At 43.2% G+C, this 23229-nt stretch overlaps 1 protein-coding gene and 1 pseudogene across 1 annotated transcript; one reads left to right on the top strand and one right to left on the bottom strand.

Annotated features, from left to right (window-relative positions):
- The window catches only part of LOC117093731, a 135323-nt pseudogene extending 123727 nt beyond the window's left edge, over positions 1-11596 (bottom strand).
- A 9801-nt stretch (positions 11597-21397) lies between these two features.
- LOC117093747 (centromere protein W) lies at positions 21398-21916 on the top strand. The gene has a single exon (XM_033229262.1). It carries the CDS (start codon positions 21532-21534, stop codon positions 21796-21798), a length of 267 nt encoding a protein of 88 aa, XP_033085153.1. The 5' UTR covers positions 21398-21531; the 3' UTR covers positions 21799-21916.
- Positions 21917-23229: the final 1313 nt, after the last annotated feature.

Below are 23229 nucleotides of genomic sequence, written 5' to 3'. Positions count from 1 at the left end.
TCTAACATCACATTCCTATATAAATTCCGCTGTGCAATGTCCAGGCAATGCCACTCCTCCAGAGAGAATTCTATGGCCACGTCTCTAAATTGCAACGGCCCCTGAAACACACACACATACGTTTTTACCAAGTGGTCATGGGCGGAATTTTTAATTTGACTTAAGGTGAAATGAGAGAGTAAAGACAAATGGTTCTGACTTATAGGACTAAAATTATCCAATAAAATAACTTTCAAAACAGAAATATTATCTAATGTATTCTCTGAGAAAAAGAACAGCATAAGATCCATAACATCAGTTCATATATTTTTCTAGATGGTAAAGTGTAAAATTAAGGAACACAAACATGTACATTTTTGAGTGCTATGTTTACACCATATGGAATGAGTTGTGAATATTCAGATGAAAAAGATATGTTGAGTTAGAAGGCACCTTTCAAATTTAAATATATACAATAAGTTGAAGACCTTATTGTGCAGGGGTTTTTTTCCAGAAGATCTGGAATAAAGTCTGATTTTTTGAATTTCTAACAAGCTCACCAATAATGTCAATGTTTTTGGCCCAAGAAGGATATTTTGTCAAACATCCAGTAAGTGGAAGAGCCTGTGTTTTTCTCAGTTTTTCTGGCCTGTAACAAAGATAAGATATATTTTCCAAAGAAAAATATATAGACAAAATTAAGAAAAAAGGACAACTGCCAGATTAAATGTGATGGTTTATTCACATGAGCTGCATAAATATACTTAATAATGAAGAGAAAAATAATCAGCTATATAGTGAAAAAAATCTGTCAGAGCCATTTAAGCAAGTGAATCATTAACCATTAACTGCACTAGGAGAAATTTTTATGATGTGCTAATGCACAGAGAAGAACACAGCATCACTACTGAAATATTCCTCTTTCAAAAAAGTAAATAAAATCTGATTTAATCATAAAGAATCATCAGTTTTACGCAAACCTCAAAATACAGATAACTCCTATGTTCTGTAATTTTTAGTAGTAATTTTAAGTAGACTTCATTTAGCACCCTAGAGAGCAGGTATCTCCTAATAAGTTTTTTTCAGAACTTTCTGGGTAATAAATGCCATTCCATTTTAAATGAGCAAATTTTTTTTTTTTTTTTTTTTTTTTGAGGTGAAATCTCACTCTTGTCCCCCAGGCTGGAGTGCAATGGTGTGATCTTGGCTCAATGCAACCTCCACCTCCTCACCTCCTGGGTTCAAGCGGGTCTCCTGCCTCAGCCTCCTGAGTAGCTGGGATTACAGGCGTCTGCCACCATGCCCAGCTAATTTTTGTATTTTTAGTAGAGACAGGGTTCCACCATGTTAGCCAGGCTGGTCTCGATCTCCTGACCTCAGGTGATCTGCCCACCTTGACCTTCCAAGGTGCTGGAATTACAGGCATGAGCTACCACGCCCAACCTAAATAAGCAATTTTTTTTTTTTTGAGAAGGAGTCTTGCTCTGCTACCCAGGCTGGAGTGCAGTGGCCCGACCTTGGCTCACTGCAACCTCCACCTCCCAGGTTCAAGCTATTCTGCTGCCTCAGCATCCTGAGTAGCTGGGATTACAGGCGCCCACCGCCATACCTGGCTAACTTTTTCTATTTTTAGTAGAGATGGGGTTTCACCGTGTTAGCCAGGTTGGTCTCAATCTCCTGACCTGGTGATCCATCTACCTTGGCCTCCCAAAATGCTGGGATTACAGGCGTGAGCCACTGCCCCCGGCCAATAAGCAATTTCTTAATCCTGTTCCGCATACAGCTGATGGCACACACAAATAGAGCCTCAACATTACATGTTCTCTGTCTTTACTAAGGACCACAGTTTTCCCCAATAGAAATCTTGAATATCCACATCTTTCCATGTTCAACAGCCACAAAGGGAACATTTTTAATACTGCAGATCATAAATTCTTGAGAAATCTGCATGGCATATGAGAAATTATGATTTAGAGAATGAAGAAAACGCTCTGGGAAACAGCAAATAAATATTTTTCAGACACCTTTGACTCTTATAAGAATTTTAAGAAGCACTTAAACCAAACTCCTTAGGGAGGAAAAACACAAGTAGAGAAGTAAAGGGTTGAAAGTACTAAACGCATGGCAGTCCAGGAGGCAGAGTGGGAGTGGACACAGCTTTTCGGCTGAGGCATATTTACCTGAAGAAAAAGCCTTTTTTTTTTTTTTTTTCCTATCTCCTCCTTCACTGGAATTCCTTCTCAGATGAGATTCTGTGGACTAATTACACCTGCATCTGGAGAATATGTCTTTAAAAGTGTCAGTACCACATGTTTACCTGCTAGCATGACATCAACTGGCAGAAAAAGACAGAAAAAGTCCACCCATTTCTGTCCTTTAAAACAGAAGAGGTTCAGAAACAATGAGCTGCTCCATAAAGATGAAAATAGAAGTTTCTCCTTTCCTGTCCTCAGGTGCCCTCCCCTGCCACAGACATCACCCATTTCTGCTACAGTAATGGAAAAATGTGCCACACTGACGTGTCCTTATCAAACCCAAACAGAACAGGCCCTGCAGCCACCCTTTAGTGCAAAGGTGGAACTTAATTCTCATGAATGCATTTTGCAGCCTTCATATCTGATTCAGGCCTCACCTTACAGTCACATGAGGCCCTTTATTAAAACAACATGGATGCTTCCACCCACAACAATAAACAAACTGTGGGGAGGGCATAAGAGATTTCTGCAAATTGGCCATGTGATCCTAATGAGAAGTCTGGGCTGATAACCACTAAGCTAAGTATTGCCTCTCAAGCTTTAACGAGCTTGTAATTCACTTGGTAATTTCAGTGCCACTTTATGTATTGTGACTCTGGAGGTTTGAAAAGGGTCCATGAATGGGTGTTTAAACAAGCCCCCGTCAATGCTGATGTTGCTCCCCATTGACTCATTATTACCATTAGTCAGAGAAGCATGCACAGCACAGGGTCCCTTACACTCAGCACTTGTCACAACTAAATACTTGTACAAACAAGGACAACCCATCTCCATCCTAAAGTTTTATATTCTTTGCTGGCTCTTTAAAGTTTACAAGAGGAAACAGAAGGCAGAAATGTCTGAAAAAGTCTGTATTTAAAAAACAATATATACCCATGTGCTGATGCAATGTTTATTAAGCAGGTACTATGTGCTCAAGAGTGTGATGCAAAGCACTGTGCTGGGCGTAACACATTATGTGATTTAATTCTTATAACACCCTGGGAGCTGGTACTAAGGATTTAACAATTTTCAAGATTTAGGTAAAAGGCCCAGCATTTTTATTTCTTCTTCTGTTTCTCTGTCATCAATTTTTTAAAAATTGTACAGAATAAAAGCTAAATATAGACAGATGAAAGAGAGATAGAAAGAGGTTAATGTAGTTTAGACAAAGTTTTATTCTGTTTATATTTACTTTTTTGTGACTTATGGAGCAACTACTGGATCTGCAGGAATAGAAAACAAGTTTCTAAATACAATGTCTCTGCAAGCATTGGTTTTAATAGAACATTTAAAAACTAGGACCCTAAAATACATACTTTATTTATCCCATTTATCTGCTTTGCGGTTTCAGGAAATTGTGACCACCGGCTCTAGAAAGGCAGCAAGATTCACCAGCCAAAACTCTGATCTCTTCTAATCAGTTATCTGAGGCAAGACCTCCAAAAAGGGTGAATCTGAACAGGTCTGGAGCAGGGTGAGGACCCTATGTAAAATTCTGCTCTCTATGCCACTGCGGTACTACCAGTTTTGCTTTTTCTAAGCTTACCTAAAAAAAACCCCTTAAATCCCAGAATTTCTGTAATTTTAATATTTTCTAGCTTAGAAAACCTATGAACTTTATACTATTTTATACTACATTCTAATACGCAATTTAAACAAATCCTTTAGGTTTTCTAGGGTAATTTTTTTTTTTTTTTTTTTTTTTTTTGAGACAGAGTCTCGCTCTGTCATCCAGGCTGGAGTGCAGTGGCGCGATCTCGGCTCACTGCAAGCTCCGCCTCCCGGGTTCCCGCCATTCTCCTGCCTCAGCCTCCCAAGTAGCTGGGACTACAGGCGCCGCCACCTCGCCCGGCTAGTTTTTTTTTTTTTGTATTTTTTAGTAGAGACGGGGTTTCACCCTGTTAGCCAGGATGGTCTCGATCTCCTGATCTCGTGATCCGCCCGTCTTGACCTCCCAAAGTGCTGGGACTACAGGCTTGAGCCACTGCGCCCGGCCTTTTTTTTTTTTTTTGAGATGTAGTCTCACTTTGTCACACAGGCTGGTGTGCAGCAGTGCCTTCTTGGTTCACTACAACCTCTGCCTCCAGGGTTCAAGTGATTCTTCTCCCTCAGCCTCCCAAGTAGCTGTGACTACAGATGCGTGCCACCACACTTGGCTAATTTTTTTTTTTTTTTTTTTTGAGACGGAGTCTTGCTCTGTCGCCCAGGCTGGAGTGCAGTGGCCGCGATCTCAGCTCACTGCAAGCTCCGCCTCCCGGGTTCACGCCATTCTCCTGCCTCAGCCTCCCGAGTAGCTGGGACTACAGGCGCCCGCCACCTCGCCTGGCTAGTTTTTTATATTATTAGTAGAGATGGCATTTCACCATATTAGACAGGCTGGTCCCGAACTCCTGACCTTGTGATCCACCTGCCTTGACCCCCTAAAGTGCTGGGATTACAGGCATGAGCAACCACACCCAGCTTTTCTAGGGTAATTTTATTAGAAAATAAATATGGGCCGGGCGCGGTGGCTCAAGCCTGTAATCCCAGCACTTTGGGAGGCCGAGACGGGCGGATCACGAGGTCAGGAGATCGAGACCATCCTGGCTAACACGGTGAAACCCCGTCTCTACTAAAATATACAAAAAATTAGCCGGGCGAGATGGCGGGCGCCTGTAGTCCCAGCTACTCGGGAGGCTGAGGCGAGAGAATGGCGTAAACCCGGGAGGCGGAGCTTGCAGTGAGCTGAGATCCGGCCACTGCACTCCAGCCTGGGCGACAGAGCGAGACTCCGTCTCAAAAAAAAAAAAAAAAAAAAAAAAAAAAAAAAAAAAAAAAAAGAAAATAAATATGTACACTTGGCAAGGTAAAAGAAATAGAAATTATACGGCCAGGCATGGTGGCTCACGCCCATAATCCCAGCACTTTGGGAGGATGACATGGGTGGATCACAACCTCAGCATTTTTAGACCAGCCTGACCAGATGGTGAAACCCCATCTCTACTAAAAATACAAAAATTAAAAAAAAAGATATATACAAATTAGTTGGGAGTGGTGGCTGGCACCTGTAATCCCAGCTACTCAGGAGGTTGAAGCAGAATTGCTTGAACCAGGGCGGCAGAGGTTGCAGTGAGCCCAGATCACACCACTGCACTCCAGCCTGGGTGGCAGAGACTCCGTCTCAAAAAAAAAAAAAAAAAAAGAACTTATAATAACAATTCTTCTGTTCATAAATATGCTTTCAGATGTAGACATCAGAAGTCTCAAAAATATAAAGAAAGTGGCCTAAATAAAGCCTCAGATTTTGGACACATCTATTTATTGTACCAAGCGTATGATGCATAATTCAATTATTTATCCAGTTGCTTGTCTAGACTAAAGGTTTCTGGATTGTAGGAACCAAGACTGCTTAATAGTTTTTTTTTAATGGTCCTATAAAATGGGAGCAACTAGTTTATCCATTTGGGTCTCCAGATCTTTTCCTTCTTTATCGTCCAAGTACCAGAAAACTGGAGAAACCCTCATCTGGGTACCAACCAACAAGGGGATGAACAAACACAGGATGACTCATTTCTCTTACACTGAGACAGAAGGAGAATTAACCACTCTTGTCAGCCTAACACAATTCTGCTCTGAACATCCTCAAATGCCTCAAAGACACCTACGTGATTTTGAGGGAATTTCCAGTGACCCTGAGCTGATGGCCCAATGATAAGCCAGGCTGGAGAGACTCAAGCTGAAGACCAATGCAACAGAATAGAGAGCCCAGAAATAATGACACCCTCCTGCAACCATCAGATTTTTGACAAAACTGACAAGGGAAATGTGGGAAGAATTCTCTCTTTAATAAATGGTGCTGGAATAACTACCTAGCACTAAACGAGGTCCCTTCATTGCAGCATATACAAAAATCAACTCAAGATAAATTAAACACTTAAATGTAAAATTATAAGAAACACTGCATGACAACCTAGGAAATACCATTCTAGATATAGAAACCGGCAAAGACTTCATGATGAAGCTACGAAAAGCAACTGCAACAAAAGCAAAAATTGACAAATGGGACCTATTTAAACTAAAGAGCTTCTTCACAGCAAATAAACTATCAACAGAGTAAACAGACAACCTACAGAAGAAAGAAAATATTTGCAAACTTTGCCTCTGACAAACATCTCATATCCAGAATTTATTAGAAACAAACAAATTTAAAAGAAAAAAACAACCTCATTAAAAAGTAGGCAAAAAAGATGAACAGATGCTTTTCAAAAGAAGACATACATGTGGCTAACAAGCATATGAAAAAAAATGCTCATCTCTAATGATTAGAGAAATTAAAAGAAAAACCACAATGAGATACCACCTCACACCAGTCAGAATGGCTATTTTTAAAAAGTCAAAAAATAACAGATACCGGCAAGGTTGCAGAGAAAACGGAATGCTTATACTCTGCTGGTGGGAGTGTAAATTAGTTCAACAACTATAAAAAGCAGTGTGGTGATTCCTCACAGAACTAAAAGCAGAATTATCATTTGACCCAGGAATCTCATAATTGGGTATACAGTCAAAGAAATATAAATTATTATATTATAACGACACATCCGCATGCATGTTCACTGCAGCACTATTCACAATAGCAAAGACATGGACAGGCCCTAAATGCCTATCAATGGTAGACTCGATAAAGAAAACATAGTATGGTCAGATGCGGTGGCTCATGCCTGTAATCCCAGCACTTTGGGAGGCTGAGGCAGGTGGACTGCCTGAGCTTAGAAGTTTCAGACCAGTCTGAGAAAACAATGCAAAATCCTGTCTCCACGGAAAATACAAAAAGAAAAATTGGCAAGGTGTGGTAATGCCCATGTGTAGTCCCAAGAAGAGGATGAGGCAGGAGAGAATTGCTTGAGCCTGGGAGGTTGAGGCTAAAGTAAGCCAATATCATGCGATAGCACTCTAGCCTGGGCAATAAAGGAGACCATGTCTTCAAAAATAAAATAAATACAAAATACGGTACATAAATATCATGGAATACTTTGTGGCCATTGAAAAACAAAATCATGAGGCCGGGCGTGGTGGCTCAAGCCTGTAATCCCAGCACTTTGGGAGGCCGAGACGGGAGGATCACGAGGTCAGGAGATCGAGACCATCCTGGCTAACATGGTGAAACCCCGTCTCTACTAAAAAATACAAAAAAACTAGCCGGGCGAGGTGGCGGGCACCTGTAGTCCCAGCTACTCAGGAGGCTGAGGCAGGAGAATGGCGTAAACCCGGAAGGCGGAGCTTGCAGTGAACTGAGATCCGGCCACTGCACTCCAGCCTGGGCGACAGAGCAAGACTCCGTCTCAAAAAAAAAAGAAAAACAAAATCATATTGTTTCCTATAACATCAGTGAAGCTAGAGACCATTATTCTTAGAAAACAAGTGCAGAGGCCTGCTGCAGTGGCTCATGCCTGTAATCCCAGCACTTTGGGAGTCAAATGTCAGTTGATCACTTGAGGTCAGCAGTTTGAGACCAGCCTTCCCAACATGGAGAAACCCTATCTCTACTAAAAATACAGAATTAGCTGGGCGTGGTGGCACGCACCTGTAATCCCAGTTACTCAGGAGGCTGACGTAGGACAATCACGTGAAACTGGGAGATGTAGGTTGCAGTGAGCCTGGATCACACCACTGCACTACAGCCTGGGCAACAAGAGTGAAACTCCGTCTCCAAAAAAAAAAAAAGAAATAAAAAGAAATAATGCAGAAACAGAAAACCAAATGCATGTTATTATTTATAAGTAACAGCTAAATAATAAGAACACATGAACACAAAGAGGAGAACAACAGATGCTGTGGCCTAGTTAAGGGTAGAGGGTAGAAGACGAAGAGGATCAGAAAATATACCTGTTTTGTGCTATGCTTAATACTTCAGTGACAAAATAATCTGTACACAAAACCCCCACGTACCAAAACAAACCCAAGTATACCCCGAAACAAAAATAAAAACTAAAAGAAAAAAATTAAATCCCTGGGTGGGAGAGTGCAATGTGGGTGAGAGGACCGATTTTTGCTACAGATAGTAGTCCCAATGCAGCTGTACTCTGATTTATTACTGTGTGCATGCAGACATATGAGATTATGAACAGCTGGTCCAAAATGCTAGGTTGGTGGAGAAAACAGGTTGCTGCTGCAGATTTAATATCTGGGGGTGGGGATATGTCAGGAGACTTGTAGAGACTTGTGGGTTCTTGCCAAGAAACACTAGGATCAAAAATGCCATGGTGAAGTTCCTGAGGGTGGTGCCTACACCTCAGAGGAGTGTGGCCATGTCAATGTCTAGTGTGTGTGTTTGTGAGTGGGTGGGAATCCCGTGGTGGCAGCTGTGGGAAAAGGGGGTCTGTCATCAGAGCTCCTTTCTTCTAAGTTTTCAGTCCTCTGTCACCCTGGGAGAATACCTGGAATCACAGGACAATGGGCAGTGTGACAGCCTGTGTACCGGACAGCAGAGCTCCCATTCCCAAACACCTAGAGTTTTATTCCAGGCCAGGCCTCTGTGATATCTTTTTTCTGGCACCAAATTTGTAGAGTTTGCTGAAAATCAAACAATTCTCCAACACCAACACATTGTCTAATATTTGAATTCTGACACCACCCAGCGTCAACACAGACCCTGATTCAGGGCTTGGTCCCACAACACTGTCCTCACTGCAGATGCCAGTCACAAACCCCATGGGCTTTTCTATGCTTCTGAGCTACTGTTTAAAAACTGGGGAGTTCCATAATCTCCCTGAAGTTCGATAATTTGGTAGAGCTACTCACAGAGCTCAGCAAAACACTGTAGTTAGGTTTACCAGTTTCATATAGGAGATGCAGCCCAGGAAAAGCCAAATGGAAGAAAAGCATAGAACAAAGAAAAGAGATGGGGAAAGATGAAACACATAGATAAACCTAGAAAGTATTTGTGATTAATAAAATTCTCCATCCTTTGTGTGCTCCAGGAACAGTTTATGGAAAGAAACACTCTTCCCATTATGACTTAGATGGTGCTCTCTTTTTTTACTTATCACACAGCCAGACACACACACTACACTGCACATTTTCTCCTTTTTCTCATTAAAAAAATCAGCTGAGGCTGGGCGCGGTGGCTCACGCCTGTAATCCCAGCACTTTGGGAGGCCGAGGCGGGCGGATCACAAGGTCAGGAGATCGAGACCACGGTGAAACCCCGTCTCTACTAAAAATACAAAAAATTAGCCGGGCGCGGTGGCGGGCGCCTGTAGTCCCAGCTACTCAGGAGGCTGAGGCAGGAGAATGGCCTGAACCCGGGAGGCGGAGCTTGCAGTGAGCCGAGATCGCGCCACTGCACTCCAGCCTGGGCGACAGAGCGAGACTCCATCTCAAAAAAAAAAAAAAAAAAAAAAAAATCAGCTGAATTTGTCTTCCATGCTCAAAATAAAATATTTCTTCACTCTGTCACCCAGACTGAAGTGCAGTTTTGCGATCTCGGCTAACCACAACCTTTACCTCCCGGGTTCAAGCGAATCTCCTGCCTCAGTCTTATGAGAAGCTGGGATTACATGCATGCACCACCATACCTGAATTTTTTATTTTTATTTTTATTTATTTATTTATTGGTCTCGAACTCCCGACCTCAGGTGATCTGCCCACCTCAGCCTCCCAATAATTTATGTATTTTAGTAGAGACAGGATTTCACCATTTTGGCCAGGCTGGTCTCAAACACCTGACCTCAGGTCCGCCTGCCTCAGCCTCCCAAGTGCTGGGATTACAGGCGTGAGCCACTACACTTAGCCTAAAATAAAATAATCCTTAGTCAAACTTTTCTTAAGCTTATCTCCCTCCTTCAGGCTCCTGAACTTTGTGCTACCCTCAGTCTGAGTCAACATACAACCCCATTTTACGTCCCTCCTAAGAACACGCTGATTTCAGGGTAAGACATTCTCTGATCTAAAATCTGACTTTTTCACTCTCCATTTGCTATTCCCTTCCCACCTCCTTTCTAATCTTGTTTGCTCCTCCCTAAAAAAAGAACGCCCTTTTCTGCCTACATCTTTGCAAGCCATAAAGATCTTATACTTAGCTGGCACTTTCTGCTGTTGCAATAATTTTTTGGAATTCATTTTTTTTACATAAATCTAATGTTTTTTATTTTACGAAGTGTAGAAAGTGTCGCAAAACATAAAAACTTCATCATCAGTAAGACCCTCTCAGTTTCCTTTCATCTTAATCTCAACTGCAACTGCCTGTGGATCCCCAGCTTTCTAGGGCTCTGTAGCTTCTCTCAGGATAAAGGCTCCTTCCATGGCTGGGATGAGCAAGCTGGGAAATCTGCAGGGGAGGCTCCCCAGAAAAAAACTGAGTCTTTAATAACATCCTGTTGCAGGCTTAATATTAGCCTTAGCTTGGAGTTCTTAGGTTCAAACTTTAATTTCCATATCAGTTATTCACTTGGTTTTTGAAACTAAGTGTTTGAAAAATCCAGGGAAGTTACTCAAACACAGTTTACATAAGAGAAGGAAATTTTAAGGTGCTTACTTTTTTTTTTAAGACAGAGTCTTCCTCTGTTGCCAGGCTGGAGTGCAGTAGCAGGATCTCAGCTCACTGCAACCTCCACCTCCTGGGTTCAAGCGATTCTCTCATTCCTGCCTCCTGAGAAGCTGGGATTATAGACATTTGTCATCACACCCAGCTAATTTTTGCATTTTTAGTAGACATGGGGTTTCCCCATTAGGGCCAGGCTGATCTTCAAGTCCTGACCTCAAGTGATCCGCCTGCCTCGGCCTCCCAAAGGGCTGGGATTACAGGCGTGAACGATCGCACCCGGCCCCATAAATTTTAATCGCAGAAAACAGAAACTGTGAACCCCACGGACCAAAGCTTTTCCCTTTCCAGCTCGTCCCTGACCCGCACCCCGAGTCAGGATTCTCCCTTGACGACCCTCCGGTGGTCCCTGCACATTCTGGGAGAGATGGGGCGCTGCGGGTGCAGAGCTGCCCACAGAGCGCTCCGGGTCACAGCACGCTCACTGCGCAGGGAAGAGACAGGAGGCCCGTGGGCCCGGCTGTCAGCGTAGCCGCCATCTTATGGCTGAACGGGACTGAGGCCGAGCTGGGCAAGGAGAACTTGGGGTGCAGATTGTGGAGCTGACTGCCCGGAGGCCTGAGTCCCGCCACAGCTACTTCCCACCGGTTCCAACCAGCGCGTCCCCCTCTCTCGGGATGTCGGACCGGCACTCTCACCATTTCTAAGTTTCCAGGGGGTCCCGGCGTCTTAGCTGTGAATCTCCCAATACCTGCAGGACACAGGGCCACAGAGGCTGGGCCTCTAGGAGCAGAGGACACACAGCAGTGAAGAAGACCTGGAGTTCCGGCTGCAGCGAGAGACAAAGGCCCCGCCAAACCCGGAAGCCTTACGGGTCACTCTGGCTGCGTGCCTGATTGGACGGTTTCCAGCCCAGCGTCCCTGATTGGATAATGCTTAAGGCCTCGCCCCCTCAGGTCCTGAGTGACAGAAGATGTGATCAGACGCTGGGCTGAGTGAACAAAGAGCGACAGCCTAAGCAGCAGCCTTTTCAAACAGGGCTTCCTCCCTGAGCTGAGCCACGCCCACCCTAGAGCGTGGGAAAATTTTATTTCTTTTTTTAAATCTCTCTCTTGTTGAATGTATTCAAAAGGTGACCAGAAGTATTTTGCTGTCATGTTAATAATACATAACAGAAAATCATAACTTTTACTTTGGTAATAGTATATTATTTATTAAAGCTAATTTTAATAAAACCTTATAAATAAATCAAATTTGTCATTTTTGACCACTCCAGATTTACGTATGTATTTTGTAATATCTTGTAATTTTTTATCTATTTATATTTTATTTTTATCCACATTCTTTTTATTTTTTCAATTTGAAACAACCTTTAAGTAATTTCAAACTGCTATAGGAGATAGAAAGAAATCATTTAGGGGCAGGCACGGATGGCTCATGCCGGTAATCCCAACACTTCGGGAGGCCAAGGTGAGTGGATCACCTGAGGTCAGGAGTTCAAGACTAGCCTAGCCAACATGGTGAAACCCCATCTATACTAATAATATAAAAAGTTACCCATTTGTTGTTGTGCACATCTGTAGTCCCAGCTACTCCGGAGGCTAAGTCAGGAGAATCGCTTGAAGCCAGGAGGCGGAGGTTGTGTAACAGCCCAAGGAGTTCACCTTGCCCTTTGCCTAGACAGAGCCGATTCATCAAGCCAGGGGGATTTGTGGAGGACGGGTGAATCTGTGCACAGACAGGTGTCTGACTCTGGAGTCGTGGCTGTTGCTTCCCTTTCTGGTGGTGAATCCTCCATAGCTTGGTGAGGGTAAATATATATCTTTTCCTGTCTCCTCTTCTTACTGCAATTTGCTTATTATATCAATCTGCTTATATTTATTTTCTTATTATGTCATTTGCTTATTATGTTATTAGTCTATAATGTCTGCATTGCCATTTACGTGGGATAAAGGTTGTTTACCCTTAAAGGTATTGTGCGTGTGTCTTTTCTTCTCCCTCTCAACATTTCCAGCACAGAACATTTTTGGCATCACAAATAGGATTTGGAAACAAAAGTGTGCCCCTTTTTGACCAGAAGGACAGGGCTGGAGGCTCAGGGATTTCCCATATCCCAGGATGGGAACTCCCCCAATTCTCCTTCTTGTTGAGTAAATGGTCCAGGGGAACTGGCCTTTGTGAGAATTGGGAATCTAAATTAGTGCAATTTAAACCTTTGACTGTGCGTGAAGTGCTGCAGGGGATTCTGGTCAGCAAGGGAGATGCTGAGGGGACATCCCAAAGTGGATGGTGTTTGCTTACTGCTTATAAATTAATTTATCGAGATACAGTCTGGTTGCTACAAGAGAAATGTAAGCTGAAAAAGGAAAATGCTAATCTGACTTCCAGACTGGCCCTGGCCCAATGCCAGTCAATGTCTTGACTGATCAAGCTCAAAGCTATCAGCCTATTGCTGAAAAAAGCAGTTGTCCAGGCGGCCTGGTCAGGGTAAAACTGAAGAACTAGTCAACCGGGGCTTGAAGCAGGTAAAAACCCAGCTCCTATCTCAAAAATGGGAAATTAACCCTAGTGAAATTCAAGGACCTGCACAAAGTGTAAAATCCCTTGGTGTTTTATGGAATGCAAAGAAATAGTCCATTTTACCAAAAGCTAGAGCTAAAATACTAGAATTTGCAAACCCCACCACTAAGAAGGAGGCCCAGAAATGTACTGTCTTGTTTGGATTCTGGAGACATCATATTCCCCACCTAGGTAACATTTTACAACCTCTGCATGCAGTCGCTAGAAAACGCTATGACTTTCACTGGGGAAAGAAAGACAGCATGGCATTGGAACAAGCTAAACAAACAGTGCAACTGGCCCTGGATCTGTGGCCCATACGGGATGGGCCAGTAGAACTCCAAGTAACTGTCCTAGATCAACATGCTAATTGGAGCCTTAGGCAGAAACAAGACGGAAAGAGGGTACTTTTCAGGTTTTGGACCCAGAAACTACCAGAGGCCAGAAAAGCTTATACCACTTTCTTTTTTTTTTTTTTTTTTTTTTGAGACGGAGTCTCGCTCTGTCGCCCAGGCTGGAGTGCAGTGGCCAGATCTCAGCTCACTGCAAGCTCCGCCTCCTGAGTTTATGCCATTCTCCCGCCTCAGCCTCCCGAGTAGCTGGGACTACAGGCGCCCGCCACCTCGCCCGGCTAGTTTTTTGTATTTTTTTTAGTAGAGACGGGGTTTCACCATGTTAGCCAGGATGGTCTCGATCTCCTGACCTCGTGATCCGCCCGTCTCGGCCTCCCAAAGTGCTGGGATTACAGGCTTGAGCCACTGTGCCCGGCCGCTTATACCACTTTCAAGAAGCAATTGTTAGCTTGCTATTGGGCTTTGCTCGAAATGGAACACCTCTGCTTCAACCATGATGTTTTTATGAGGCCTGAAATTGCTATTATGACCTGAGACATGAGTTCCCCCAAAACCCACCAAACCCACACTCAAGAAAGTAGCATTATAAAATGGAAATGGGACATACTAAACTAGGCTAAGCCAAAACCAAAGGGGGTATCACTTTTACATGAGGATGGACAAAACTTGACAGTGCAGGAAACACTGAATAAGTTCTGCAGATACAGAGGGAAACACCACCCCGTGTTGCCCGTCAAATGGGGCACATCCTTTGAAGAACTAAGCCCAGAGGATCAGAAATATGCTTGGTTTCCTGATGGATCCACCAAATACATTGGTGGGACCTGATGCTGGAAGTCTGTGGCTTATAATCCTCTTAAAAACATAAGCATTTCTGATGAAGGAAGGGGTGGGAGCATTCAGTTAGCTGAACTGGTAGCCATCCTCTGAGCTATTCAGGAGGAGACCAGAGGGATTTGTCACTTGTATACCAACTCTTGGACAGTAGCAAATGGTCTTACCACCTGGGTGCCTCACTGGCAATGAAATAAATGGCTAATTGGGAATAAAGAGGTTTGGTGAGAACAATACTGGTAAGGTATCTGAATCCTGGTGCACACTACCATTATTACTGTGTTCCATGTTTGGTTTTGTTGTTGTTGTTGTTGTTGTTGTTTTTTCTAGCCCTTTCACCAAACTGAAGTGCAGTGGTGCAATCTCAGCTCACTGCAACCTCTGCCTCCCAGGTTCATGAGATTCTCCTGCCTCACCCTACCTAGTAGCTGGGATTACAGGCATGGTCCGCCACACCCAGCTAATTTTTTTTTTAAGACTCAGTCTCATTCTGTTGCTAGGCTGGAGTGCAGTGGCGCTATCCGGGCTCACCACAACGTCCACGTCCCATGTTCAAGCAATTCTCCTGACTCAGCCTCCCGAGTAGCTGGGACTACAGGCCCACACCACCATGCCCAGCTCATTTTTGTATTTTTTGTAGAGACAGGGTTTCATCATGTTGGCCAGGATGATCTCAATCTCTTGACCTCGTGATCCACCCATCTCGGCCTCCCAAAGTGCTGGGATTACAGGCATGAGCCACTGCGTCCGATCCTGTTTTCCATGTTGATGCTCAGGCATCTCTGCTTTCTCTTGACAGACTATTTAATCCGCAGAAAGATCAACAGGTCAAAATTTCCACCATAACTGCAAACTTGAATGCAGGTAAATGGATTGCAACATGTTCAAGCCTTGCAATGAGAGGCATTCTAGCGTATGGTGGTATAATTGATAGTGATTACCAGGGAGAGTTAAAGGTCATTTTACACAATACCACTCCAGATTCTTTTGCTATAAAACCACAGAAGCTGGTTGCTCAATTGTTAGTGGTACCTTGTCCACAATCAACCCCTGAGGAAATCTCTGCCCAATAGAGTCTACATGCAGAACTGGGGGATTCAGCTCCCCTGGTACAGGTAGCTTAAATCCTGGAGTCAAAATATGGGTACAGCGTCCATCAGATCCCGATCCTAAGGCTGGTGACCTTGTAGCTATGAAAGCAGAAAATGAAGGCATAGTACCATTTCCTAAAGATGAAAAACAATATCATGTTCCCCTCCATTTTTGTTATTACAGGGAATAACCTATCTACTAGTGGTCAGCACCTATGTCTTTGTGTCTGAGGCCAAGAATAAATTCATCACCTGGGTAGCCACTGCTGCAACAGAAGCCAACTGCAATCTATGTTGGCTGTACGTCGAGTTGCCGGAGGCCGCCAAAAATGGGCAAACTTGGAGAATCATCCCTGACAGTATTTCTGAATGGCTATGTCGTTACCAATGGGGCCATAACAACAACACTTGCAATCCAACCTGGACTTCCTTTGACCACACTAAAGAATCTATCTTTGCCAAGTCAGACAAAAGGTGAACGGCACCCTCACCTTGTATTGAAAGCTTTGGTATCCTGCCCAATAGTCCTGGAACCGTATATTTTGGAAACCTGTTGTGCTGGGGGCCGGATTCCATATAGCCCCTGCTTTGTCTGGAGGCCGTAAATGACTCCTCTAATGTTTCTCTGGGGTTTCTCCAGTCAATTGTCAACACATACTCCAAATCAACAATATCGTGCCCAGTGAACCACAATCCCTTTTCCTATTTTAATAAGACTATGATTTATTTTATTTCCTATTTTAATAAGACTATTTAATAACACTATGATTATGGTAGCTCCACTGCTGTCCCCAGGGGGGCCCTCTGGGTATGTAGATCCTATGGGTGCTGATACCTGCTGCCGCTTTTGCTGGGGAGATGTACTTGGGTGTGGCCATTAATTTCATTCACTATCCACGATAATATTCCCCTCCCCAGTAATCTAGATGCTTACAAACCTGGCTGGTTACAAGTGCGCTGGCCTCCCTGGCGGTGGTACCCTATCACAGTATTCTCCCCTGCTGTCCATACAATCCTGCTTCAGCAATAGATTAAAACATTTACCTTACATGTAGAAAAAGCTCTTAATGGTAGTAGCACTGGCCTTATGTTGTTATCAGATGAATTTGCTCAGCTGTGTACTGTTGTGTTGCAAAATCACATGGTATTAGAGATGCTTACCAGAGCCCAAGGAGGGGTTTGGGCCTTACTGCATACTGAATGTGGTGTGTATATACCTGGCAAGTCTCACAATATTACTCTGCTTGCAAAGCCATGTTGGGTTTAATTTTTATTAATTGTGCTTTTAATTCTCCTGTGCTTACCCTGTGTCTGTAATCTATATCAACTATGTGTTCCCCATATATCTGTGAGGGTATTTTAATACAATTGAGTATCCAACTGAGGCCAAATGTAGTGGAAAAGTTAAATATTAAATTTGAACTCAATTGAATATGGACACAAACAATGGTCACCAAGTCTCGGAATAGGCTGTGTGAGTCCCTTTAGGCATTCATCCAGCGTTGTCTCAGAGAAATTTCTATTTCAAACTATTTCTATATGTTAGTTATTTAAAAACAATAGCCAAGCACAAAAACAAGTTAACCTTTTTACACGTGTGAGCCACCATGCCCGGCCTTGGATAGGGTTTTTGTGGGTGCTTTTTTGTTTTGGATGCTGTTGTTTCTTTCGGTTTGTTTGTTTTTCTTTCAATGGTCAGGTCCATCTTCTGCAGGGCTGCTGCAGTTTGCTGGGGGTTCACTTCAGGCCCTGTTCATCTGGTTTACTCCTGTGCCTGGAGATGTCACTCAAGAAAGTTGGAGAACAGCAGAGTGTCTGCTCCCTCCTCTGTGATCTCTGCCCTCAAGAGGCACCAACCTGATGCCAGTAGGATCGCTCCTGTATAGGGTGTCTGACAAGCCCTGTTGAAGGGTCGCCAGGGGATAGCACGGGGAGCAGAACCCATTTAATGAAGCACTTTGACTGTTCCTTTGTGGAGGGGGGTGTTTTGCTGAGGAGAAACCCACTCATTTGGGCTGCCCAAATTCCTCAGAACTAGCAGGAGGAAAGGCTAAGTCTGCTGGTCCACAGGGACTGCAGCCACCCCTCCCCCTAGGGGCTCAGGCCCAGAAACATCAGAGTTCTGTCCCTGAGCCTCTGGCTGGAGTTGTTGGAGTTCCTGCAGGGAGGCCCTGCCCAGTGATGAGGGACGGGTCAGGCCTCAAGAGACATTCTGGCCACAGTCTGGAACAACTAGTGTGTTGGGCTGTGGGGGACACCTCTTGAGAACAAGCTATCCAGTTTCCCTGGATCTAGCACGGGGAAAGTGCGGCCAGGAGCTATGGAGATGGCTGCTGCCCTTTCCCCACCCAGGGAGCTTAGCCTGTTAGGCCGTTTCAAGTCCCAGTGCTGGCTGCTGTCCCTCCCCCAAGAAGCTCAAACAGCTGAGACAGCAGCCAGCTGCAACTGTGGTGCTGGTCACCCCTCCAGTGGGAACTTGGCAGGCTTAAGCACATTCTAGCTCACAGGCTGCTGAGAATCTGCTCAGCTCCAGGGTTGTGTCAGGCATAATAAGTTCCTCTTCAAAGGGTAACTTCCTTGTTCTTTGTTCTCAAAATCAACTTCCTTGTACCTTCCCGCTCCTAGCTACCTGCTCTGTAAACATCTCTTCTCCCCTTCGCAATCTGTAACCCACATTTCTTCCTTATTTGGAAGAAGTGCTCCTCACTCCTAGTTACTTTCTCTGTAAACAACCTTCCTGCCAGTCTCGATTTAAAATAGCCATCGAGTTAGCTTAGATTGTGCGGTCTGACTCCAGCCAAAGAGGGCAAGACACAGAAGTAGGGACTGTGTTAGGGATAAAAACCCCTTCCCTCTCTTGTATGCTGTGCTCTCACAACAGCCAGAGACATGACTGGCACCCTTCTGCAGAAGTAAATTTGCCTTGCCTTGCTGAGAAATTCCTTGTTTCTGTGCTCTTTTTCTTTGCAACTCTCAGCTTTGTGACTCTGAGCTCTTGTTTCCAACACTTGGGACCTTAGGCTCCAGTGGTGTGGGTTCATGAGTGGAATCTTCTAATCCATGGGTTGCAAGTTTCATGGAAAAAGCGCAGTCTCCCAGGATGGATAGCATGCTCACTCACTGCCTCCTTTGGCTGGGTGGGGGTGGGGGCTCCCCAGGCCCATGTGGGTGTCAGGTGGGCTGCGCACCACACTGCTCTTCCTTCCTCTCCATGGGTCACGCCAGCCACCTAGTCAGTTCTGATGAGAGAACCTGGATACTTCAGGTTGTGGTGCAGGATTCACAAACTATTATAGTTCTTTTTTATGGGATGCTGCTTCTAGTCAGCTGTCTTGGCTCTGCCCCCAACAATTTTTCTTTGAAAGTCTAATATAATTCAGCTGTGAATCCACCTAGTTCTGAACTTTTTTTTTTTTCTTGGTTGACAATTTTTAAAAATTATTATTTCAATCTCACTTTTTGTTATTAGTCTGTTCAGAGTTGTTGTTTTTTAATCTAGGAGGGTTGTACATTTGCAGGAATTTATTCATCTCCTTTAGGTTTTCTAACTTGTGCACATAAAGGTGTTCACAGTCACCCTGAATGATCTTTTGTATTTCTGTGGCATCAGTTGCAATATCTTCTGTTTCATTTCTAATTGAGCTTATTTGGATCTTCTCTCTTCTTGGTTAATGCTGTTAATGGTCTATCAATTTTGTTTATCTTTCCTAAGAGCCAGGTTTTCATTTCATTTATGGTTTGGATTTTTTGGTGGTGGTGGTTTCAGTTTCATTTAGTTCTGCTCTGATCTTTATTATTTCTTTTCTTCTGCTGGGTTTGGGTTTGGCTTGTTCTTGTTTCTCTAGTTCCTTGAGTTGTTATCTTACATTGTCTACTTATGCTCTTTCAGACTTTTTTTGATGGAGGCTCTTGATGCTATGAACATTCCTTTTACCACCACTTCTGCTGTATCCCAGACGTTTTGATAGGTTGTGCCATTATTATTGTTCCATTCAAAAAATTTTTTAATTCCAATCTTGATTTCATCCAATGATCATTCAGAAATGGGTGGATCTTAAATTTATATTTAATTTAATTTCCATGGTTTTATTTAATTTCTAAAACTTATTTAATTTCCATGTATTTGCATGGTTTCGATGGTTCATTTGGAGTTGATTTTCAATTTTATTCCACTGCAGTCTGAGAGACTAGTTGATGTAATTTTGATTGTCTTAAATTTATTGCGACTTGTTTTGTGGCCTATCGTATGTCTATCTTGGAGAATATTCCACGTGCTGATGAATAAAATGTATATTCTGTAGTTGTTGGGTAGAATGTTCTGTAAGTATTTGTCAAGTCCATTTGTTCTAGGATATAGTTTAAGTCCATTGTGTTTTTTTGTTGTTATTGTTGACTTTCTGTCTTGATGACTTGTCTAGTGCTGTCAGTAGAGTATTGAAATTCCCCATTATTACTGTGTTGCCATTTATCTCAGTTCTTAGGTCTAGTAGTGATTGTTTTATGAATTTGGGAGCTCCAGTGTTAGGTGCATATATATTTAGGATTGTGATATATTCCTGTTGGACTAGTCCTTTTATCATTATATAATGTCCCTTTTTGTGTTTTTTATTTTTACCTGTTTTTGCTTTAAAGCCTGTTTTGTCTGATGTAAGAATGACTACTCATTTATAAGTATGTTATCTTTGACAAAGTTGATGATAATGATCAATTGGGAAATTACTTCTTATTCAATAAATGGTGCCAAGATAATGGACTAGCCATATGCAGAAGTTTGAAACTGGACCTCTATCTGTCGCCATGTACAAAATTAACCTAACGTTGATTAGAGACTCAAATATAAAATCTAAAACTGTAAAGTCCCTAGAAGAAAACCTAGGAAATACCATTCTGCACATAGGTTTTGACAAAGATTTCATGATGCTGACTCTCAAAGCAACTGCAACAAATACAGAAATTCACAAGCAGGACCTAATTAAACTTAAGAGCTTCTACACACTGAAAAAAACCATCAATAAAGTAAACAGACAACCTGCAGAATGAGAGAAAATATTTGAAAACTATGCATCTGGGCTGGGCGCGGTGGCTCAAGCTTGTAATCCCAGCACTTTGGGAGGCCAAGACGGGTGGATCACGAGGTCAGGAGATCGAGACCATCCTGGCTAACGCAGTGAAACCCTGTCTCTACTAAAAAATACAAAAAAAACAAAACTAGCCAGGTGAGGTGGCGGGCGCCTATAGTCCCAGCTACTTGGGAGGCTGAGGCAGGAGAATGGCGTAAACTCGGGAGACCGAGCTTGCAGTGAGCTGAGATCCGGCCACTGCACTCCAGCCTGGGCGACAGAGCGAGACTCCGTCTCCAAAAAAAAAAAAAAAAGAAAACTATGCATCTGAAAACGGTCTAATATCCAGAATCTATAAAGAAACATAAACAAATCAACAAGCAAAATATAAACAACCAATTAAAGAATGAACAAAGACATCAACAGACACGTCTCAGCTGGGCGCTGTGGCTCACACCTGTAATCCCAGCACTTTGGGAGGCTGAGGCAGGTGGATCTCGAGGTCAGAAGTTTGAGACCAGCCTTGCCAACATGATAAAACCCCATCTCTACTAAAAATACAAAAATTAGCCAGGCGCGGTGGTGGGTGCCTGGAATCCCAGCTACTTAGGAGACTGAGGCAGGAGAATCGCTTAAACCCAGGAGGTGGAGGTTGCAGTGAGCAGAGATCCTGCCACTATACTCTAGTTTGGGTGACAGAGCAAGACTCCATCTCAAAACAAAAACCAGACACTTCTCAAAAGAAGACATACACAAAGCCAAAGAGCACATTTAAAAATGGTAAACATGGAAGAAGCGTAAGAGGGACCGGATTGTTATCGTTGGCCCAGTGTCCCCAGAGCTTGTGTGCGATACAGAGAGCACCTCGGAAGCTGAGGCAGCTGGTACTTGACGGAGAGGATGGCGCTGTTGACCATAGTCTCCCAGAAGAAGCAGATAAAGCGGAAGGCTCCCCGTGGCTTTCTAAAGCGAGTCTTCAAGCGACAGAAGCCTCAACTTCGTCTGGAGAAAAGTGGTGACTTACTGGTCCATCTGAACTGCTTACTGTTTGTTCATCGATTAGCAGAAGAGTCCAGGACAAACGCTTGTGAGAGTAGGTGTAGAGTCATTAACAAGGAGCATGTACTGGCTGCAGCAAAGGTAATTCTAAAGAAGAGCAGAGGTTAGAAGTCAAAGAATATATTCTTGAAAGTTATTATGATGCCTTCTTTTGGGCGGTAACAGATCATAAAGACTTTTTTACACATCAATTTGGGATTATTAAATATTGGCTATAAGTAAAAAATAAATAAATAAATAAATAAAATAAAAATGGTAAACATTACAATTATTAAAGAAATGCAAATGAAAACCACAATGTGATATTGGTCAGGTTGCAGAGCAAAGGGAATGTAAGTTAGTTCAGCCACTGGTGAAAGAGCAGTGTGAAGATTTCTCAAATAACTTTAAACCATTTGACACCATCCTGTTACCAGGTATATACCAAAATGGATATAAATCATTCTACTATAAAGATACATGCACACATATGTTCACTGTAGCCCTTTTGACAATAGCAAAGATATGTAATCAATCTACATGCCCATCAACAGTTGACTGAATTAGAAAAACGTGGCACATGTACACCATGGAATACAAGTCAGCCATAAAACAGAGTAAAATTACGTCCTTTGCAGCAACATGGATACAGTTGGAGGCCATTATTATAAGCAAATTAATGCAGGAACAGAAAACAAAATACTGAGTATTCTCACTTATAAGTTGAAGCTAAACATTGAGTACACACAACTCAAAGAGGAAAACAATAAATACCAGGGTCTATATGAGAGTAGAGGGTGTGAGGAGGGTGAGGATCAAAAATCCACCTATCTGCCAGGCACGGTGGCTCACGCCTGTAATCCCAGCACTTTGGGAGGCTGAGGCGGGCGGATCACCTGAGGTCAGGAGTTCGACACCAGCCTGGCCACCATGGTAAAACCTTGTCTCAAAATACAAAAATTGGGCCAGACGCGGTGGCTCATGCCTATATTCCCAGCACTTTGGGAGCCCGAGGCAGGCAGATCACAAGGTCAGGAGTTCGAGACCATCCTGGTTAATATGGTGAAACTTGGTCTCTATTAAAAACACAAAAATTAGCCGAGCATGGTGGCATGAACCTGTAATCCCAGCTACTCAGGAGGCTATGGCAGGAGAATCACTTGAACCTGGGATGCAGAGAGGTTGCAGTGAGCCAAGATGAGGCCACTGCACCCCAGCCTGGGCAACAAGAGCAAAACTCCATCCAAAAAAAAAAAAAATCTACCTATCAAGCTCCATGCTCACTATCTGGCTGATGAAATAATGTGTACACCAAACTCCAGTGACATGCAATTCACCCATTTCACAAACCTGCACATACACCATTGATCCTAAAATAGAAGTTGAAGAAAACAGCAACAAATAAAATAAAATTCAGAAATTGCGTAGATGGAACAACAATGATTTTAAAAAGAGCTTTTTTGGTTTTCAAAAATATGGATGTTACTAGATGTTCTGGATCTTTAGCCTCATCTTGGACCATGAAGAATGGAAAATGAATGTCAGGGGTGATGGAGCAGA

The sequence above is a fragment of the Trachypithecus francoisi genome, unplaced genomic scaffold (genome assembly GCF_009764315.1).
Source record: "Trachypithecus francoisi isolate TF-2019V2 unplaced genomic scaffold, Tfra_2.0 Lachesis_group12, whole genome shotgun sequence".
Lineage (NCBI taxonomy): Eukaryota > Metazoa > Chordata > Mammalia > Primates > Cercopithecidae > Trachypithecus > Trachypithecus francoisi.
The sequence above is the reverse complement of the archived record's forward strand: the minus strand, read 5'-3'. Positions and strand labels throughout refer to the sequence as shown.

What these genes read in the sequence shown, in the direction of transcription:
- LOC117093747 (XM_033229262.1), top strand. Translation starts at nt 21,532, where the DNA reads ATGGCGCTGTTGACCATAGTCTCCCAGAAGAAGCAGATAAAGCGGAAG.